Raw genomic sequence first — 21,757 nt, forward strand, 5'->3', positions numbered from 1 at the left:
TGAGAAATCAGACATGGTGTTGAGGCTATCAAGCGCAGGGCTGAGCTGGACGTGGGTAAGGAAAAGGGGAGATGAACTCTAGGCTAGAGACAGTACTTGGGCAAAGGCACAGATGAGCTTGGGCAGGGTTGAGTGCCAAGGCTATGAGGGGCAGTGTGGCTGCAGCAGCACAGAAATCCAGCATAGCCCGAAGATCCTCCAGTAAATGAGGCTGACAGGGACTCTTCTTGGCCCCATCCTACTCCTGCTAAGGCAAGGCACTGAACATTTAATATCAGTAAAGATAATTTGTAGATTTGTCTGGTGGCTTTTGAGGACAGGCAAATTTAATAAGGACTGCGGCTGAACAGTGGCCAGTCAGGTCAAATTACCCTTCTCCCAACATTTTCTCTTCCATCCCTAGCTTTTAAATTTTTTCCACCTCCAGAAAGTCTTCTTAGATTGATTGACTGAGAAATCACTTCCTCTCAGACCTAAATGATAACAGCTCCTATTAGCCAAGTGTCAAGCATCCTACTAATCATTTTTATGCATATCATTCAATTATCCTAATAAATCTATCATGTACATATTATTATTATTCCTACTTTACAGATGGGGAAGCTAAGTTTCAGAGCCCAGTGAATGGCACAGTCAGGATTTGAACTCAAGTTAATAAACTCCAAAGTCTGCACTTAAATACAGTGCCCTCCTGCAACCCTTTTGCTTTATTAAGCCTACTGCACCCTCTCTGCCAAAGTACAGATTCCCTAAATCCACCTACTTTTGCAGAGAACCAAAAATTCCATATATTGTCTTGATTCTATCTTTGTTCTGGTGATGTTTATCTGTCCTCATGCTATGCTTCCTATGAATATGCAAAAACAATACATGGCATGCCTGTGTAGTATGCATGTGCTTTTGTGCATATGTGTATGCATGCAGGTATATATCTGTGCATATGCACATATGTGTATGTGCATAGGTAAATGCATGCATATGTACACATGTTGGTGTACACTGTGCATGCATGTGTCTATTAGTGAATATACATGTGTATGTATGTGGGTGTGCATGCATTTGTGTGTGTGGAATGTACCCATCTATGTACACGTGCGCATATGTGTGTGTGTATGCATGTGTGCATTGCGCATGTGTGCTCATGTTACATTTCACAGACAACAGTTCCTGCTTGGTTGTTATGGGAACCACAGTTCTAAAAATGTTAAACTGAATCCCACTCCATGTGGGCCAGAGAAACCAAAAGAGAGAGAATTGAGTGGCAGACACATCTGGGAGCCCAGAGCTGAGGTACAGAATCATGGGCTTAGCAAGAACTGGATAGGCACAGGCGCCCCGGAAGTCTGGTCCCACTCATGAGACTGCTGTGGATTGGATCAGGACCCCAGTCCTGCTTCTGCCTATCTCTCCCTTCTCATCTTTTCTCAGCTTCATGCTTTCCAAACACCTTCCTTCCTTCCTCTTTCCTCCTTCTCTTTTTTCCTTTCTCCTTTTAGCACGTTAGGCCTTTACCTAACCAAACCACACAATAATTAAGCACTTAAGTGTGCTGGGCAGTAGGCATGATGATATGGAGCTCACACATCTGAATCAGACATAGTCTCTGCTCTTGAAGGAGATCAAGAGTGGTAGGATTTGGATAATACACAAGGGGAGAGGAGAGAGCAAAGGGAGAAAAGACAGAAGAGTATGGAAGATGAATCTGGATCAGGTATGGAAGGCTTTCATTGTAGTGTATATTGTTTTGTAGGAAGGTAGAAGCTGTGGACAGTTTGGGATAAAACACCATGAATATGTTTTAGGGAAATTATATCAGTAGTGATGTGCAACGTGGAATGGAGGGAGAGGGAACACAGGAAGCAGTTTGGTACAGTGCAGGCTTGTCTCAAATAGGGCATAGGGGTTGGGAGGATGAGGGAAGAAATAGCAGGCATTCTGGGTTGCTTTGTCAAACTCTTCCCTGTATCCTACTCCATCAAGATTCTTATGACCCTTCCCTGTATCTCCATGGTGAAAGTTAGGATGAGAGTGACCTTTTGTCACTGAGCTATGTGTTGAATTCTTCAAGTATTCTAGAAAAGAAGTAAGTTGGAAACCACTAGCCTGGCATATGGTGGGTGCTCATTAATACTTGTAGAATGAGGGGATCCCTGGGTAGCTCAGCAGTTTAGCGCCTGCCTTCGGCCCAGGGCGTGGTCCTGGAGTCCCCGGATCGAGTCCCCGATCGAGTCCCCTGATTGAGTCCCACATCGGGCTGCCTGCATGGAGTCTGCTTCTCCCTCTGCCTGTGTCTTTGCCTCTCTTTCTCTCTCTTTCTCTGTCTCTCTGTCTCTCATGAATAAATAAATAAAATCTTTTAAAAAAATACTTGTAGAACGAGTAGATAAAGGGATATACACTTATCTTGGAACTGGAAGGCCTAAGTTCAAGGCCTACTTCCATCTCTCACCATCTGTGTGCCCTTAAGAAAATCCCCAAATCTCTTGGGCCTCAGTTTCTTTCCCTGTACATTGAGGGGTCAGAAAGGATATTCTTACAAATTCCTTCCAACTACATGTTATGTGATTCTATTTGACTGTCATAGCCACCGTGTTTGTGTATGTGCAGGAAGTGGCAGGGACTAAGGCACTGGCAATAGGCACAGAGAAAATAAACACAGGAAATATTTTAATATTTTTAACATGTTCTGGCTCTAGTATTAATATTGTGGAATAGATAAACCAAAGACCTTCCTGCTGCAGAATATGTGGACTGACTCACAAAATATAACAGACCTCTGAGAAGCTTAACCAAAATTGCAATTAAGGAAAGAAAATCTATCCGGATCAGAATTGGGCATAGAGCTGGGAGACCAAGAAATGTAAGCATGGGATGTTCTGTGACTAACCCCAGGAGGTATGGGGAGGGAGGTTTATTGCTTGTCTGTGCTGCCCTGGCTGAAGAAGTGGCCTATGAGAATGTAGAACTATCTGAGTTAGAATATAACTCACAACTCCTGCGTGATACAGGAAGCCCAGGCTAAATTAACATAAAGACTGATCTCCATTAGTTGGTACTCTTGGGAAGCATGGCACAAGAAAACACAAAACTGCTCTGGAAAAACATATTCTCTCTCTCTCTCTCTTTTTTTTTTTTTTTTTTTGGAAAAACATATTCTCAACCCAGGCCACAGAGTATTATTGCCCAGGTAAATCCCCACTGGAGATGAGCTCACAAGCTAAACACTACAATGCATAAAAGGGAACAATGTACCATACATGAGAGTAGATAAGACCCTGAAGAACTTCATAAGATCCAACAGGTCTGAGTGACAGCCTGGATATAGGAGGAGGAGGGGTCAACCATGAATCCCATAGAACTGTAAATTATTTTCATGAGTCTAAGGACCCACACAAACAGGTGATAGTTACCATTAGCAGAAAATTGGATATATAAAAGAATATGATTTTCGACAGTCTTTTAAATGACAGCGGGAACCCATATGGAAGTGTTCATTAATATGACCAAGGGGCTACAGCTAGGGTAGAGACCAGGGCTGGTTGGCTTAGAAGTCATTTATGCAGCAGTGATAGCTAAAGGCCTGGAAATTAATGTGCTTTCCAAAAAGAGTATTAAAATAAGGAAGGTGAGAGCTAGGAACTACGTCTGGGAAAATACCCACATTTTGAAGGCCAGATGAAAAAGAGGAGCAAGTAAGGAAAGAGCTCTCTGTTTGTTCTTGATTCTTTTTTTTTTTTTTTTTTAAGATTTTATTTACTCATGAGAGACACGGAGAGAAAAAGAGGCAGAGACACAGGCAGAGGGAGGAGCAGGCTCCATGTAGGGAGCCTGATGCGTGACTCCATCCCAGGACTCCAGATCACATCCTGGGCTGAAGGCAGGCGCTAAACCGCTGAGCCACCCAGGGATCCCCTGTCCTTGATTCTTTATGGGTCTTGGGTTTGGGTAGATTTTCTGATTATTTGATTTAAATTCTTTCCATCTCTGGCCTAACATTATCTTCCCTCATAATCCAGCAAATGGAGACATTTCCTTTGGGAGTACTAGGAAGGACTTTTCATCTCGGAATTCTAGAACTAGGCTGGGCTCTGGCACCAGCAGCACTACTAAGTCACTTCTGTGGGGTTCAATTTTCTCATCTGTGATATTTAGGTTTAAGTGTGTGTGAGGACAAGATGGGGCATGATAGTGCTGACAGTACTTGATAGAATGATTTAAAGCGGGTAAGGGTAGGGTGGTTAGACACCACCCACCCACAGCCTGTCTGCCCTTCTTTCTTTGCTTAGGTTGTATGATTTGCAATCAGTTGCTTGAAATCTGGGCCTTTCTGCTCTTCCATACCCTACTCTGCACGGAAAGTGAAGTCAGGTGGTCCATGCCTGTGAGTGAAAGGTGTGGTCACTTAAATAGTAAGCTAATGAAAATCATTATTATCTTGTGTCTCTGTGAATCCACCTCTTATCTATTATAATGCTGGATGGTCCATCATTTGAGCCTCTCTACAGGGTTAAAGCATTGCCCGCTGCAGGCTACTCTTAAAATGTTAACTCTTCTAGAAGAGGTAATGCAGAGTCCTTTACCACAAATTGGTCTATTAGATACAAGATTCTCAATCACGTGAAAGTACTTAATACTTGGGGAGAGAAATGGGTGGAATTCTCTGGCTTGATCATTTTGTCTCTGGTCAGTTGGACTGTGGGGTGGAGGGTGAGCATGTCTGACACTGAAGGAAGCCAGGTTGATCTGATATCATAGAGCTATAAGGCACTCTTAACTCAAGAATAGCTCAGCTCGAAAGAGAAAAGACTGAAACCTGCACACAAGCCCTATCCTTTCCTTAGCAGAGAGAAGTTACTGGGGAGGAGAGATAGGGTGGCACAGCAGCATTTTTAATGCTCAAGGTGGCCAGAAAGAGTATAAAAGCTTTTGAGTTGGGAGTTCAGCTTTCCTCCCATCTAGCTCCAAATTCCCTCCCCAAACTACCAAGGGTTCACCTGGAAGGAGAGCTAGGGAAAAGCAACTATGGCAGGTGTGTGGCTGGATGGTAAATGGGCTGCCATCACCTGAAAAAAAATATCCTTTTGTGAGCAACTAACATCATGACTGTGAGAATCTGGCAACCACTTTGCTGGGCTTGGCTCTGCCCATCCATGGTCTAGCTGAATGCCGAGTCCCATGACAGCCATGTGCTTCTCAAACAGAACGCATGGGCACTAGCTGGAGCCTCTGTGACGCCCAGTACTCTGGGTGTTCACAAACAGCACTGCCATACTGCAGTCTTCTTTTGCCGTCACTACTGCCTGGGGCTCCCTCTAGTTGCCAAACCTATTTCACTTCTTGATAGGAAGCCTTTTCCAAACAGTGCTATTAAGCGGAGTTGCCACCATTTGGGGGTTAGTAAAAAAGTATTGGCTTTGTAGCCAGACAGATCTGAGTTTGAGCCTGTCTGTTCTTAGTTGGGTTACCCAGCAAGTTACCTATTTTGCTCCCTCATCTTTGAAATGGAATACATGCCTGCTGCACTCAGGATTGTGAGGATTACGGATAATATCTGCCCAATGTTCAACACCTAGGCATCACAATCACTCTCAAGTTTCAGAAACACTTTGAGCTCTTAGGTCAGTTGTGACTAAATGCATTTGTTATTTCAGTACATGTTTATTGAATGCCTACTATGTGCCACAGCCCGACAGTAGCTGCGTAATGATTCCTTTGGCGTGAGTATCTCCTTTCTCATCTGGCACATATTCTCCTGGGGTAGTGACTGGGGGAAAGGGTCAGAAGCCTGGATGGCAGATCCAGTAAGCTTTTAGCACAATGATTTTAATTGCAAAAATAAACAGTTTTGTCAACTGCTCGAGAGTAGCGTCTGCTTTACAAAAATTAACAACAACAAAAGGAAATAACCCCAAAGCAAAACGTTACATCCAATGACTGCTGGAAACGACATTGCTGTACAAAAGCCCGCGCGAGACCGGCTCGGCGCTGCCCCAGCCTGCCTCTGGGGGGTCTAACGAGGGGCGCGGGGCGTGCGCCAAGCCAGTTCCAAAAGACTGTCGTGAGTCGCAAGGCAGTGCCTACCCAGGGGGTGGCCCGAGAGGACTCCCCTCAAAGCCGGGCTGACGCGGGGGTCAGCGCCCGGACCGCGGGAGCTGTCCACGGAGCTGGTGCTGAGCGAGGCGCGAACGGCGGGCACTTGAAGGGAACTGGAAGCCGGACGGCAGGCCCGCCCCGGGACGTGCCGGGGAGAGGAGAGGGGAGGGGGCCGGGCCGGGTCGCCTCTTCCGTGCCGGGCGGTGGCGGCGCCTCCGTCTACAAACCCACTGCCCCCTCACAGGGCGGCGAAAGAGAGGCCCAAGGAGTAAAAGCCAAGGCCCTTGAGCCGCTCTTCGGCGCGAGCCTTCTGCTTGAGGTGCACCTTGCTGTGCCTTTTCTTCTCATCGCTGCGCGCGAAGCGGCGGCCGCACACGTCGCAGGCAAAGGGCTTCTCCCCGGTGTGAGTGCGCACGTGCGTGGTCAGGTGGTCGCTTCGGCTGAAGTTGCGGAGGCAGATGCGGCACTGGAAGGGCTTGTGGCCCGTGTGTATGCGCAGGTGGCGGTTGAGCTCGTCGGAGCGCGCGAAGCTGCGCACACAGCTCTCCACCGGGCAAGCAAAGGCCTTGGCATGCGGCCGCGGGCAGAAGCAGCGTGCGCTGCACTTGCCGCCCCGGCGCCCCTTGCGCCGCGCCTTGGTAGCGGGGAACGCGGCGGGCGGCGGCGGCCCGGGAGGCTCCGGCACGCCGCTGCTCCCAGCGACGTCTGCCACCAGCGCTTTCGGGAAGTCCGCCGCGGCGCTGCGGAGGCCCAGGGGGGAGACCTGAGCCTGAGGGCCCGCCAGAAACTCTCCGCCGTCGCCGCGACTCCCTCCCTCCCCACCAGGAGGGGTCAGGAGACCCGGGAGACCCTCCGCCACCTCCCCCAAGTCACCCGGGGCCAGCGGGAAAGCGTCGTAAGACCCCGCGGGGTAGAGTCTGTTGGCGGGACCGGCCGGCAGCTCCGCCGGGCAGCTGATGGACAGCAGGTCTTCGATCTTGGCCCCCACGGAGGGGAATCGGGCGTCGGGGGCGGCCTGGTAGCCTCCCTGTGACCCACAGCTCCCTGGGACTCCAGCTGAGAGTAGTTCCCAGGGAGCGTAGGGGCCCTTGAAGGCCGAGGCAGTGTCCAGCGCGGGAGAGGCCGGAGGCGCCCGGAGACCTGGCTTGACGTCAGGCGGGGAGAGCTGAGGCTCATACAGGCACTGTGAGGGGGCGCCTGCCGAGGGCGAGACCTCCCAGAACGCATCTGGGAAGGTGGCAGCGCCCATATCCGGGGAGTAAAGGTCCGCTGGACCCGGCAGCAAGGCGTCGGGGCCTGCGGGGAAAGAGGCGTCCAGCGGAGACCGGGAGGCTGCAGCCTCAGGGCTGGGGAAAGGTGCCAGACCTAGGATGCCGGACATGAGGTTGAAGAGAGCCTCCGGGTCGTGCGGGTGTTCGGGTACTGCTTGGATGAAGAAGCTACCGCTGTAGCTGAGGCCAGGAGGGGGCGTGGGTGCAGGCCCCTCCAGGAAGCAGGAATCGGCTAAGTCCCCCCCAGCGCCGCAGCTGCTCAAAGCCCAGCTCAAGAAGTCGCCTGCTGAGGAGGGAGCAGTAATCAGCTCCGGGCGCATCAAAGGGCGCGCCTCGGAGTCCGCAAGCCCTTCCCCACGAAACCCTTGGGGCGCGCTGATGCATGAAAGGTGCCTTTTGCACACTGTGATCCAGCCAGGGCCCGCATACGCCCCAGGACGCACACACAAACATGCACACGCAAAACACACGTGCACAGGCAAAAGGTCGCCCTGGTAAACCCACAGGTTCCTGCGGAGGCGTTGGCTGCACAGAGGGGCTGGGAATGGGGGTGCGCACCTCGGATCCCCGAGCCTCCTACCACCCCTACCCCCACAGCTCTCTCGTCCCAGTCCCTGCAGGTTCTCAGGCACCATGCGCCCCCGCGCTGCGCAGCCGTCTGAGCACCCTCTGCCGCTCTCCTTACCTCCGGGGTAGCCGGCAGTCGCTGGCGCGTCCCTACCGGGCAGCCGGGACAATTCCGTGCTGGGTTCCGCGCAACAGCCCTCGGTGGACATGACCAAGAGCGCGTCGGGGCTGGAAAACTCGCTAAGGTGGAGCATGGCGCGGCGGCGGCTGATGGGCGCCGGGGGCCTCGCCCGCTGGGCTTGGCGGCGCGTGGGTGACGGGGAGGCCAGCAGTTGGGGTGCCCTGCGCCTCACAGACCCAAGCACCTGGGCTGTTGGCTCCAGGTGCTCACCTCTGGGAAAGGGGTCGGGGGGCCGAGGCGCCCTTGCTCGCCGGGACCGGCCTCGGGAGGCGGCTCCTCGCTTCTCCAAAGCGCAGCCGGGCTCCCCAGATCCGCGGCCCCCCCACTTATATAGCAGCGGCCGCGCGGGCTCCGGGCTTCCGACTCCCCGGGCCACTGCCATTTCGGGAGGCCCCGGCCCTGCCGCCGTGACGTAAATGCCCAAACATGGACACAGGATGTGTGCCGGGGACTCCCGAAAAGGAAAGCTCGGGCTGTGACGTCGCCTCCGCCGCTGCCGGGCCCGCGCCGCTGCGTGCGCGCTCGCTCCCCGAGCGTGGAGCCCCGTGCGCGCCGGGGCCGCGGGTGCGCCGGGTTGGGGCGCTGCGCTGCGTGGAGCCAGGCGTTGGGTTAGAGCCCCTCCCCCTTGCAGGCAGAAGCCCGCCGTCCGCGAGGCAGAACGCCCCGGGCGTTGCAATGCCACGGTTAGGGATTCGAATCCCGTCTCTGCCACCTACTACCTGGGTCATTTAATCTCCCTGAATGTCAGTTTCCTCACCTGTGAAATGAAGCTACGTACGTCTACTTCATACATTTGCTGTAAAGAGTGATTGGGTTAGAGCATGTTAAATTCTATGCATGAACACACAGTAAAGTACAGAGGTTCTTGCCATTATTCACCATTTGCTCCCATTTGTGTGTGTGTGTGTGTGTGTGTCATTTTCTTAGTAGCTTTTCCCCCCTCGTTTGTTCTAGAAAAAAAATAATTCAATTAAAAAGGACCGTAGCGCTTGCTACTGATGAGAGAAAAAGTCAATTAGTACAGAAGGGTTTATCCTAAACCGAAAAGTAAAAGTCTCTTTTTCCTACCCATCTACGTCTTGAGGTAGCAACATCTAAATTTCTTGTGTATGCTTCCAGAAAAAAATTATGCATATGCAAGCACACACTCTGTCTTGCACTATAATTTTTCCCATTTTTTAAAAAAGATTTTATTTATTATTCACTCACAAGAGACAGGGAGAAAGGCAGAGACACAGACAGAGGGAGAAGCAGGCTCCTGGCAGGAAGCAGGATAGGGGAGTCAATCCCCAAACCAGGATTATACCCTGAGCCAAAGGCAGATGCTCTACCGCTGAGCCACCCAGGAGTCCCTTTTCCATTTATAATAGCTGAGAGATTGCCCCATGCCTGAACCTAAAGAGCTGGACCACTCTTTTCTAAGGCTGCATAGTACTCCATTGTGAGGGAGGCCAGTTTGTCCCCTATCCGTGAGCATGTACGAAGTTTCCAATCTTTGCTTTTTACCAATGTTGTAGCCAAGTTCTTAACTATATAAATGTGAATATATCTGTGGAATAAATTCCAGTCAGTGTAATTCTGGGTCAAGGGTATATAAAATTTTGATAGAAGTAGGGCCAATTTGTGCTCCTTCCTCCCTCATCTACAGGCTATGAGATGCTTCTGTAGACTTTTTTCCCCCTGCCTTTATATAGATGACTTTTACTCTAAGGATGTTATTCCCAGCAACACACAGAGAATCCACAGGATATATTTCCCTGGAATCAGCACCTGGAATAATTGGGCTTCTTATGGGGGAAAAAAAAAACAAAAAACCCTAATCTTAAGGAGGCTGTGAATCTTGGCTGCAGCAGGTCAGTCAGTTCCAGCAAAGAAGCCTGCCTGCTCTCCTGATTTCACTTCTCTTCTGCTGTGGTTTTGCTCTGTCTTACCTTCTCATTCTCTTTAAAAAATTTTTTTTGTTTTATTTTGTGTTCTAGCTCATTTACCTCCTTTCTGAGACCAAATTAGGGGATTAAATAAATACATGGGATAGCACGGTTTTCTTTACAAAGAACATCAATTCTTGGGAGTCTGGGAGCTGGGAAATGGGGAGGGCAGAGCTGGGGTTTCCTCCTTTCTCTTTCTTAGGAATGGGATCAAAGCCATTCAGGGGTGGTGGGCTATAGTATGATTTGCCATGTATCTCCCAGCCTCTCTTGCCCTCTGTTACTTTTCTTTTAGGAAGAGTTCCAAGAATGCCCCAACCCCACCAAATTCTCAGGCCTTTTGCCCTATGTCCATTGTCCAGAAATTCATTCATTCATTTTCTCAGTGTTCATTCATACAGTATTCATTCCTTAAATGCTTACTAAGGACCAGAAGGTAGATTTTGGCTTTGAGTCTACCAGGACCCTAAGACCCATCTCCACCCCAGCTGCTCCAACCCCACCCTACAGTGACCCTTTTAAGTGTGTTCGCAGAACATGTCATCACCTAATCCCTGCAAAACCTGGGTTGATACACTTGTGTTCATCTTCTCCCCGTGTCTGGAAATCATACAAAGGCTTTTCAAGAGCCATACATGTGCACTAAAAAGTGCTACAGATATAATTCTAGGTTAGCGACACGTGTGTTTGCATGTAGGAAATGAAAAAATCCAGCACATGTCTATTAGGATTAAACACACAGAGCACTATTTCCATTATACTCTATTTCAGACCTGGGGGATTGATTGTAATCCAAATGCATCGCCAAAGCCAGGTGAGCCCACACCAGACACGCAGGGCACACATGTCTCAAATCCATTCTGGCATCTTGCTGCCTGGGAGGGAGGAGGAGTGGAGGGGTTTGGCTAGGCCAGTGTCCAGGGCTCCCCAGGTTGCCCCGTCGGGCCAGATTGGCCAGCCCCAGGTTCCCCATCCCTTCTGCTGTTCTTCCCTCTGCCACAGCATTCCTCCTCCTTAGTCATAGATAATTCCCCTACTCCTTTGGCAACTTCCCAGGCCTTTACTGCTCTCTGCCAAGGGCTACTGGGCTAGCTCTATGTTAAGACAAGAGTCCAAATCACCCCAACTTCTTATTACAGGCCAGGTCTGGGGACAGAGCTGCAGAAGGAAGAATGAATAGGAGAGGAAATGGGGAACACAGCTTGTGCTCTTGGTATCGGCTGGCCCACATCCCCATCTCTGAGCCACTCAGCTTCAGTGGACACACATACACACACTCTCCCATGTGGAGTGGTTACCTCTGGAGGGTAATTGCATCTGCATTTGATTCCTTGAGGAGGAGAAGGTAATATAAAGCCCTTTTGTAGCCCTTCCCAACTCAGCCCCTTTATCCCTAAATTTTAACAGCCCTAAAAAAGATTCTAGGCCCAGATAGGATAAAGGTCTTTGGAAAGGGCTGGAAGAAAAAGGAGCTTAGACCTATGAGTTCTACTTTAATTCATGCTTTAAATATAAAAGCAGGAACCGGAAGGGAAAAAAGGAAAATCACACACTTTGAGCACTTTACAAACGTATCATTTAATCATCCCAAAGCCCTATGGAATAAGGAAGTAGGGACCTATTTCACAGATGAAGAAACAGACTAGATAAGATTAAATAACTTGCTCAAGACCACACTTCTATTCAGTGGTGGGACTGAGAGTCAAGCCCAGGCTAGTCTATTCCCAAAGATAATTTAGGAAAAAATTATTCATTTTACAAAGGATTCACTCTAGGATGGCCTATATGGATGATCTCCCTCTAGTTTTTCAAGTAGGATATGAAGTATAAATTCAATCTGGCTGATGTCCTTCCCTGCAAGGATTCCCTGGAATGACCGCCATGAATAGGAGCATCGTGGATCATATCAGACATGTGCCAAGAAGGAGCACATGCAAGGTCCTTGGGAACTTGTGGAAGTTAGTGGTGGTGGGAGTGTGTGTGTGTGCCCCACGTGCACCCATGCATGCTCATGACCTTGGGGAGGGTGAGAGGAAATTTCTGATTTCCATGGGAAAAGGCTGGGGAAAGAGAGTTTACCTTCTGGACAAGCACAGAACAGACAATTACTGAATGAATTAATGAATGAAAAAATTCATTCATCAGATGTTCATTGAGCACAGCCCTGTGCCAGGCACTGCGCAGGCCCTTGGGACACTGATGCTGATGCTGCAGTGGGTAAGACTGGAAGCTCTGGATCCAGGGCGGGAGGAGGGAGGAGAGGGGGATGGGGAGGAGTGAGCCTCCCTTTCTCTCTTCTGGGAAGGGCCCAGCCCCTGTCATCATTTTGGTAATGCTACGGCCCCCTCTTCCACCCCCCACCTTGATCTTTCTGCTCTAAATATCATTGTGTTCAAATAATAGTGTATATATTTAAAAAGACTCCAAGAAGACAGCTGCCTCAGAGTATTAATCATGAAGAGGCCAGCACTCAGTCTCCATGGCGACTCCTGACAGAGCTGAGAAGCAGCTATGCGTCCCACTTCCTGGGGCCATGGAGATGCAGGGACAGAGCATTTCTCACCCTTCTCTTTCCTCTCAGCCTCTCCTCTCTCTCTCCTTCTTCCCCTTTCTTCTTTCCCCACCCTCCCCCTCCACTCACTCTCCTTTTCTCTTCCTAAAAAAATGTATTTAAATGCAAGGACTGAGGAAGGATCCAACCATCAGACTAACAAGGAACGAGGCCAGTGAAGCTGCAGCAGAGGTGAACTTGGCCTCCAACTAACACCTCTGCAGAACACAACTCCCCTCCTTAAGACCCCTGTAGCGCCTTTAGGCTACACTGACCACTAGGACAGGAGGAGTCTAAGCATCTGTCCCTGAGGCAAGGGACCCACTGTCAGGGCCCTTCTCTGTCCTTTCCCTCTTCCCTGCCCAAGGCCAGTCATTGGTTTATGGTTTTTGTCTTTATTCTTTTCTTAATGCCCATAAATTAACATAGTAGGCTCATTAGAAAAAGATAAACATATCTCTCCCAATTCTATACCCAGATATATACATTTAAATAGTGTCAAGTTGATTCCTATGGATTTTTCTTCATGCATAATTCATTTAACATTAATCTATTCATCTATTCAGCACTACCATCATCATCATTTATACCAATGGTGTCACACTATACATATTCTTGTAATTAACATTATACCTCCAATGGTTTTTCTTTTCCCATCATGATATGGATTAATCTATAGTGTTGGGGTATTTTTTTAAGATTATTTATTTATTTATTCATGAGAGACACAGTGAGAGAGAGAGAGGCAGAGACAGCAGGCAGAGGGAGAAGCAGGCTTCCTGCAGGGAGCCTGACGTGGGAATTGATTCCAGGACCCAGATCACAACCTGAGCCAAAGACAGGTGCTCAACCGCTGAGCCACCCAGGTGCCCCAAATCTATAGTGTTGTTAACAACTGCTCTAGGGTATCCCATTATGTACACGCACTTAAGTTTTTTACTCTATAGTTTCCTGTTTTTCATTATGATATAAAAATCTGGCTGTGCATAGTCTTTTATGTGTACTTGGGGCACCAATGTGGGGGTAATAAGTATGCTAGTTAACATTTGTATATCACTTTCTATGGGCACTATTCACCAGGTATTGAGCATTTTACATAGTCACCATTTAAGCCTCACAACTTGAGGGAAATTGAGGACCCCATGCTTAACCCCAAGGTTAAGAAACTTGCCCAAGCTTACAAGGTTAGTAAATGATGGTGCCAGCATCTGAACCTACAGTAAAACCATAGGCTTTTGGTTCTTGATTCCAAAAACTGGAATTCAAAGGTACAAACATTCAAAATTATATAATGTTAAATTTTCCTCTAAGAAAATTGTTCTGATTTTGGACCCAGACAGAAGCAAATGAGAATCAAATGGTAAGCACAAAGAGGTATTGCAGTGATATCTTAATTCGCATTGTAAATTTAATTTGCATTGTAAAGATTATTGGAATCTTTCTATGGGACCTTGGTATTTCCTTTTCTGTGATCCAGCAGAACCTTCCTAATGCTCTTCATTCACATCCTCACAATAGGCACTGGAGATGAGGCTGTTCGGGCATTGACTAGAGTGAGGTCTGAGGTATGGGGGCTTCTGTGCCCTCCTTTCTTTTTTCTTTCTAGTTTGGGTCATGAGGGAGGTAGAGAAGAGGAGAGCTAGGTGGCTGTAAACCGTTTAGGGTAAGCTTCCTAACTCTTCCAAGGCAGCTTCTAGCTGTTTTCTCACAAGAGAGAGGGAGGTTATCCCTTCTCCTGTCTTCCATTCTTCATCCTTCCTTGGGCGAAGTCAACACTGGACATTTCTGAGATGATCACAGAAGAGGTGTGACTGGGATGGGTTCCAGGAGGGTCAGAGGCAGGGGAATGGACTCAGTGACTCCTCCACATTGCTCTCCACCCTGGGATTTGAAATCATCATCCTTCCACTACCCCTTCTTATAGAAGTCTAGATCCATTTTTGTGGGCAATGATGGCCACGAACCTTGATATATGTTTAAATTTGATTAGGTAATGGTGTTCAGAGCATTGATTTTCTTTCTTTCTTTTTTTTTTTTTAAGATTTTATTTATTTATTCATGAGAGACAGAGAGACAGAGACATAGGCAGAGGGAGAAGCAGGATCCCTGTGGGGACCCCGATGCAAGACTTGATCCCAGGACCCCAGGATCACGCCCTGAGCCAAAGGCAAATGCTCAACCACCTAGGCATCCCCAGAGCATTGATGTTCAATTCATGAGTTGAGAAGGTGAAAAAGAGGCTGCCAGAGTGGACTGAGAGGCTGTAGCTCTAGAACAGAATTAGAATCAAAAACAAGCCTGCTACATCTCCCCAGTGTATTTCTTTCCTCCCTGGCCTCTCCTGCTTCCTCTCACCTGACTTCATTTCACTGTTGTGTATCCTCTCTCCTCCCCCATCTCACAATAGTTCTCTTTAAGCTGCTTTAAAGTAGATTGGTCAATGTATTGGGATCTCACAGCAAAACTCCAAAAAACCCAGGCAGTTTAGCCATAGATGGGCCATTGAGCCATGGCCTGAGCCTTCTGTATGTCCCCAAACCTTGACAACCACCAGTAGGCCAGCCTTCTTGTTGCAAGTGACAGAAATGCACTCTGAATTATTTAGGCCAAATAAATAAATTAACTGCACCCCCCTCCCAAATGGAATTAATCAGCAGAATCCAAAGGAGTGTCAACCAATCAACCAACTGACAAGGGGGTAGAGATACAGCCGCATGTCATGAGCTAGTGGAATCAGGAGCTAAGTATTTTTCAAATGCTCTCAGCTCTTCTTTTCTCTCACTGATAACTGAAAACCTGGCCACTAGCAAACTTGATACGGTGTTCTCCATGTCAGCCTGCTGTGATAAATGGATTCTTGTTTTCAGTGCCAGGTAAAAAAATCCCAGGAAAGACCCCTGCTATCCTCCCTAGAAAAATTATCGGGGTAGGGGGCAGGATAATACACAGATAAGACTACAATGGGCTTGTGCTTGTGTTCTGAGGGCCTTTCCCAAAGAAGAGGAAACTGCTGGGAGCCAGAAAGCCTTCCAAGAGACCTCTGCCTCAGGCCCTGAGGGGTGGAGCTAGGCAGCAATGGGCTCGGGCCTATTCTCCTAACAGGGGCAGAAATGGATAGTTCCCTCTGTTTAACAGTGCCCCTGGAGCAAGTCGCCTACTCCATCTGTCTGCCAGCTCCAAGGAACACTGCCCAAAATAAAAATCCCTAATTAGCAATTCCTGCAATCCAGAGCAAAACAATGTATTTATTTCCTAGAATAATCTGGAGCCATATTCGGCTTGGCAACCAGTGGGTCCCACACATTCATGCGGTGTGCCATGTGAAGACTCCAGTAGGGGCCTATACTCAGTCAGGGCATGAGGGGGAGGGCTGCAGGGGTCCCCTGCCCAGATAGCAGCTACCAGGGGCCCAGAACAGAACTGCTTTTGTCAATGAGATACAGCAGGTTTCTGGTACAGGGTAGGTAGGGAATGAAAGGAACTTCAATGGGATTTCTTAACACCAGTTCCCATAAAGGCCAGACTGGGGACACATGACCTGCAAGGTCACAGAGAATCCTGTCATGGAGTAGTGATCTCGAGCCTAGGAGACTGGAGAACCGATTCCAACCCAGCTCTGCTGTTAGCTTGTTCTATGACATGGAACAAATTATCAATGCTTTCTGTGCTTGCATTTTCTCACCTGTGAAATGGGGGTATGTTATTTGCTTACCTATAGTCTGAGGATTAAGAGCTAGAATCAACAAATTAGGCAGTTGAAGGACAAGCACTTACTACAAAATTGAGAGATTATATGAGATGTAATATATCCAGTTAAGAAATAGTAGATAGCCCTGCCCACCTCAAATGTGCTCCCTGTTTTCTGGATACCTCCTCATATGGGGGTGGGATTGGTCATCATTACCAGAATTTTTGTGACTAGCTTTTTCTTCCCAATTCTTGCTATCATTCATTCGCTTACTTATTTGTTCATCTAAATATTTATTGAGGAATTAATATATCAGCCACTTCAAGAAATTATTACAGAAAGGTGTGATACACATGACAGGGGGAAGGACAGGATGGTTTGAGATCATAAAATGAGGCAGTGGATAGTTATCTAGTCCAGAATTTCAGGGGACAGGGCAGCTGGGTGGCTCAGCTGATTAAGCATCTGACTCTTGATTTTGGCTTAGGTCACGATCTCAGCATCATAGGATGGGGCCCCACTTTGGCTTCATGCTCAGCAGAGTCTGCTTGTTCCTCTCCCTCCATTCCTCCCTCGGCTTGTGCATGTGCCCCCCCCATCCCCTCTCTCTTTCAAAATAATAAATGAATAAAATCTCAAAACAAAACAAAACAAAACAAAACAAAACAAAAAAACAACAGAATTTCAGGGGAAGCTTTCCTTGAGGAAACAGTATTTCATTTGAGACCAGGAGATTGAGTAAAATTTAGCCATGAAGAAAGGACAGGTTGAATGGGGAGAATATGCTAGGCAATGGCCAGAGAGGGAGAAAAAAAATGTGTGTGTTGGGGGGGTTTGGGGAAGAGAGAGGATTTAGGGAACTGCAGGAAATCCATGATGGCTGCCTAAGGAGTAAAAGATGCTAGAAAGGAAGGAGAAGTGGGGCCAGACCAGTGAGAAGGTAAGTTCAGGTCATGAAGGACCAGTTAAAGCATGTTGAGGTATCTGGACTATATCCTTAGGGCAATAAGATGTCTTTGAAGAGGCTTAAGCTGTGTAGGACATGCAGTTTTTAATTTAGGAAGACCCATCTGCCTGCTGTATGGAAGGTGACCTGAAGGGAAGATCAGTTAGGAGGATACTGCTGCAAATCAGATGAGAGAAGGTCCTTAGGCCTGAGCCCTGGTGCTAGTAACAGGAAAGGAGAAGCTGTCAGAATCAACAGCCATTTAGGAACTAGTATATAATGGCCATACACGACTGATTTGCTATGCATGGGGCAGAAGGGAGAGTAAGGAATCTGGGTTGACTCTCAGATTCTGAGTTTGACATTGGGGTAGTCATTTATTTAGGTGGAGAACCAGCAGGAAAAGCAGAGTCCTCCAACCAAACACATTGTGTTTTATTTATGGAGCTATAATTTACATACAGTAAAAGGAGCAAATTTTAAGTGTACAGTTTGATTACTTTTTACCCAAGTTGAGATATAGAACATATACATCTCCCAGAAAGTTCCCTTGTGCCATTTCCAGTCCACAGACACTCCTTTGAAGTAACTACTTTTCTTTTTTAAATCAATTAATTAGTTAACTAGAGAGACAGAGAGTGAGCAGGGGGAGGAGCAAAGGGGGAGGGAGAAGGGGGAGAGAATCCCAAGCAGATTCCACACTGAGCAGGAAGCCCCAAGGGGGTGGGATCTCACAATCCTGAGATCATGACCTGAGTGGAAACCAAGAGTAGGACACTCAACCAATTGAGATACCCAGGTGCCCCGAGTTACCACTTTTTTCAGTGTTATCCCTATTGATTAGTTTTGCCTGTTTTTGAACTTCAAATACATGGAATAATTCAGTATGTACTTCTCGTGTCTGGCTTCTTTGGCTCAACACAAAGTCTATAAGTTTATCCACTCCATATTTTGCATGTATCAGTAGTTTGTTCTTTTTTAAAAATCACTGATTAATATTCCATTGTTTGAATATACCACAGTTTATTTATTCACTCTCCTAATGGTAGAAATAGGTTTTTGTTGTTGTTTGCCTTTACGTTTGTTTGTTTTGAGGAAGCCAAAAGAAAAATGATTTAGAGGCATGTGGGTGGTGCAGTCGTTTAAGCATCGGACTCTCAGTTTTGGCTCAGGTCATGGTCTCAGGGTTGTGAGATCCAGCCCTGCTTCAGGCTCTATGCTCAGTGCAGTCTGCTTAAGATTCTCTTCTCCCTCTGCCCCTTTCCCCCACTCTCTCTCACTCTCTTTCTAAAGATAAATAAATAAACCTTAAAAAAAAGAAGAAAAGAAAAATGACTTAGAAATGGATGATAATTAAAGATACAATTAAACCCTTATGACCTACTATAAAACTTTAAAATATATAAAGAGTATGAATAAGAGATCTCATTTACTCAAGCAAAAAAACAAACTTTAAAAAATTTAGTAATAAACTGAAGAACGGGGATCCCTGGGTGGCGCAGCGGTTTGGCGCCTGCCTTTGGCCCAGGGCACGATCCTGGAGACCCGGGATTGAATCCCACATCGGGCTCCCGGTGCATGGAGCCTGCTTCTCCCTCTGCCTGTGTCTCTGCCTCTCTCTCTCTCTGTGTGACTATCATAAATAAAAAATAAATAAATAAATAAATAAATAAATAAATAAATAAACTGAAGAACGTGCAAGATGAATAAGAAGAAAACTATAAAATTTTCCTGAAGAACATTGAAAAATATGACTAAGTGAGGAGATATGTTTTCTTGGATGGAAAGGCTTAGTATTATAAATATATCAATGTTTCAGTGTCAGTGGCTTCTCTGTGAAGCAGACATTGAAATAGAGTCAGGGGTTCAAGGAGCTTATTTGGGAATGATACATGTAAGAGATAAAGGCAGGATTGGGCAGGAAAGTCTCAGCCTGCAATGCACATCTGACAAACTCTCAGGCAACCCAATGATGAATATCAGAACAAAAATTGCCCATTAAAAAATCTTGCACTGAGAAGAAATGGCCTGTCCCATAGTACCCCCTCTGTACTCAGTCATTGGTGAGGTCCTTCCTAGAAAAAGCATGGCCTTGGCTTGAAAGCTGAGGTGAGCCTGAAAGGTGCTAACAGCTGGAGGCTCCACTATAACTGCATGTTTTAGCAGCTGGACAGCACATCCTTTCTTGAAGGGAGACTCCACAGCTGCTAGTCAGTTCTCTCCAATTAATCTGTAATTTTAATGTAATTCCAACAAAAATGTACAGATGATATGATTATATACAGGGAAAATTCTAAAGGAAGAAACAGATTAATTATGAGAAATCATAAGAGAGTTTGTGAAATTCTTTTTAAAGATTTTATTTATTTATTCATGAGAGACAGAGAGAGAGAGAGAGAGAGAGGCAGAGACAAAGGCAGGGGGAGAAGCAGGCTCTCTGTGGGGAGCCCTATGTGGGACTCAATCAGGGGACCCCAGGATCATGACCTGAGCCAAAGGCAGACACTCAACCACTGAGCCACCCAGGCATCCCAGAAAGTTTCTTGATGCAAAGTCAACATATAAAAATCTATTTTTTCTATATATCAGTAACAATGAGTCAGAAAATGAAATGTAAAAGAAAACAAAAAAGAATTTCTAAAATTCTATCATTTTGGAGCACCTGAGTGGCTCAGTCAGTTAAGCATCCAATTCTTGATTTTGGCTCAGGTCATGATCTCAAGGTCAGGAGATCCAGCCCCCCTGGGCTGCACACTCACTGAGGAATCTGCTTGGGATTCTCTCCCTCCCCCTCCCGCCCCTCCTGCTGCTCGGAAGCACACATGGGTGCTCTCTCGCTTTCTCTCTCTCTCAAATAAGTAAATAAATAAAATCTTTAAAAGATCTACAAGTTTGTTTATGTGAAAATTTTTTATGTTTTTTATTTTATTTTATTTATTTATTTGACAGAGAGAGAGAGAGCACAAGTAGGGAGAGCAGCAGAGGGAGAGGGAGAAGCAGGTTCGCTGATGAGCAGGGAGCCCTACAATGCGGTGCTGGATCTCAGGACCCCGGGATCATGACCTTAGCCAAAGGCAGACACTTAACCGACTGAGCCACCCAGACACCTCTTAAATGTTGTTTGACAAAAGCCATAATAAAATTTAAAGCAAAGTACAATTTTGGAAAATAGCCAGAAGGTATGACAGGCAGCTTAAAGAAGGAAAAATACAAATGATAAAAAGATAAAAAGATGTTCAACCTCATTGCTAATAAAAATAAATGCAAGTCAAACAACAAGATGTAAGAGATAAAGATTTTTACCCTGCAGGTAAGCAAAAGTTTAAAAGTTTATATATTTAATAATATTCAGCACTGGTAGCAAAAACAGAATAAGGTATATCTAAACAGAAAGAGTTGTTTAGGATAATGTTTATTATTATACATTTTGTTTTATTATACTGTTAGGTTCAAAAGTGACACAGAACAATAAACATAAAATGATCCCATTTTTTGAGAAACAATTATGTTTATGTGTGTCTGTCTATGTATAGATGAAGACCTTGAAGGACATACATTAAACTGTTAAGTTTTTAACTCGGGAAATATGTATGGTGGAATTTATGTATTTCACTTTATATAATCCTTTGTTTGAGTTTTTAAACAATAAGAATGCATTTAAACATAAAGAAAAACATAAAAAAAATCCAGATCAGTATAATAAATGAGTGATGTGCAATAAAAAAAAAAACATAAAGAAAAACAATAGGAATTCCCTTTAATTCAATAGCTATACTTCCAGAATCTATTCCAAACAAAACTTCCCACAATGTAGATGTGAATGAAGATTCTTGATAGCATTGATTATAACAGAAAAACATTTGAAACAAAGTATATATCAATCAGGAGAAGATTGGTTAAATAATTACAGTCATTCTTGCCATTGAAAAATTTGTAGCTGTTAAAAATGAGTTAGGATATCTCATATATATACCATTATATATAATACATATCTCATATATACTTTTATTTATTTATTTTAAAAGATTTTATTTATTTATTCATGAGAGACACAGAGAGAGAGAGAGGCAGAGACACAGGCAGAGGGAGAAGCAGGCTCCATGCAGGGAGCCCAATGCGGGACCGGATCCTGGGATCCAGGACTGCCTTGGCTGAAGACAGGTGCTAAACCGCTGAGCCACCCAGGGATCCCCCATATATACTTTCAGAAAGATGTTTTGATACATTATAACATAACAAAAATTGCAGAACATTATCGATGTCCAGCCCATTAAATTTTTTGTGAGTATAAAAATATTGATGTTATTAATTAGGAAGGCCAGATGGGTCCTGCATGTGCACCTGGGTGTAAAGGGCTCTTATCATCCCTGCATGGAGGACACATTCTCCTCAGTGTGACCATTATTACATCATTATTTCTGTTACCCAACATAAAAACAAATCATGAAGACCAAGGTAATAAAGATGGAGAAGAGAAGAAAAGGAGATGAAAATGAAATAAAAAGTTTGAGAAGCTAAACGTTGATGTCATC

The 21,757-nt window shown here is 46.1% G+C and overlaps 1 protein-coding gene across 2 annotated transcripts; it reads right to left on the reverse strand.

Annotated features, from left to right (window-relative positions):
• Window positions 1-5,638: 5,638 nt before the first annotated feature.
• Window positions 5,639-8,612, reverse strand: EGR4 (early growth response 4). 2 transcript variants are annotated; one of them, XM_072769827.1, is made up of 2 exons: window positions 8,050-8,612; window positions 5,639-7,650 (listed from the first exon to the last, which is right to left on the reverse strand). In XM_072769827.1, the coding sequence occupies exons 1-2, from the start codon at window positions 8,492-8,494 to the stop codon at window positions 6,332-6,334; spliced, it is 1,764 nt and encodes a 587-aa protein (XP_072625928.1). In that variant the 5' UTR covers window positions 8,495-8,612; the 3' UTR covers window positions 5,639-6,331. The 2 variants fall into 2 exon arrangements, with proteins under 2 accessions (XP_072625928.1, XP_072625929.1); XM_072769828.1 differs by having other exon boundaries at window positions 5,639-7,647; window positions 8,050-8,246.
• Window positions 8,613-21,757: the final 13,145 nt, after the last annotated feature.

This window comes from Canis lupus, chromosome 12 (genome assembly GCF_048164855.1).
Source record: "Canis lupus baileyi chromosome 12, mCanLup2.hap1, whole genome shotgun sequence".
Taxonomy (NCBI): domain Eukaryota; kingdom Metazoa; phylum Chordata; class Mammalia; order Carnivora; family Canidae; genus Canis; species Canis lupus.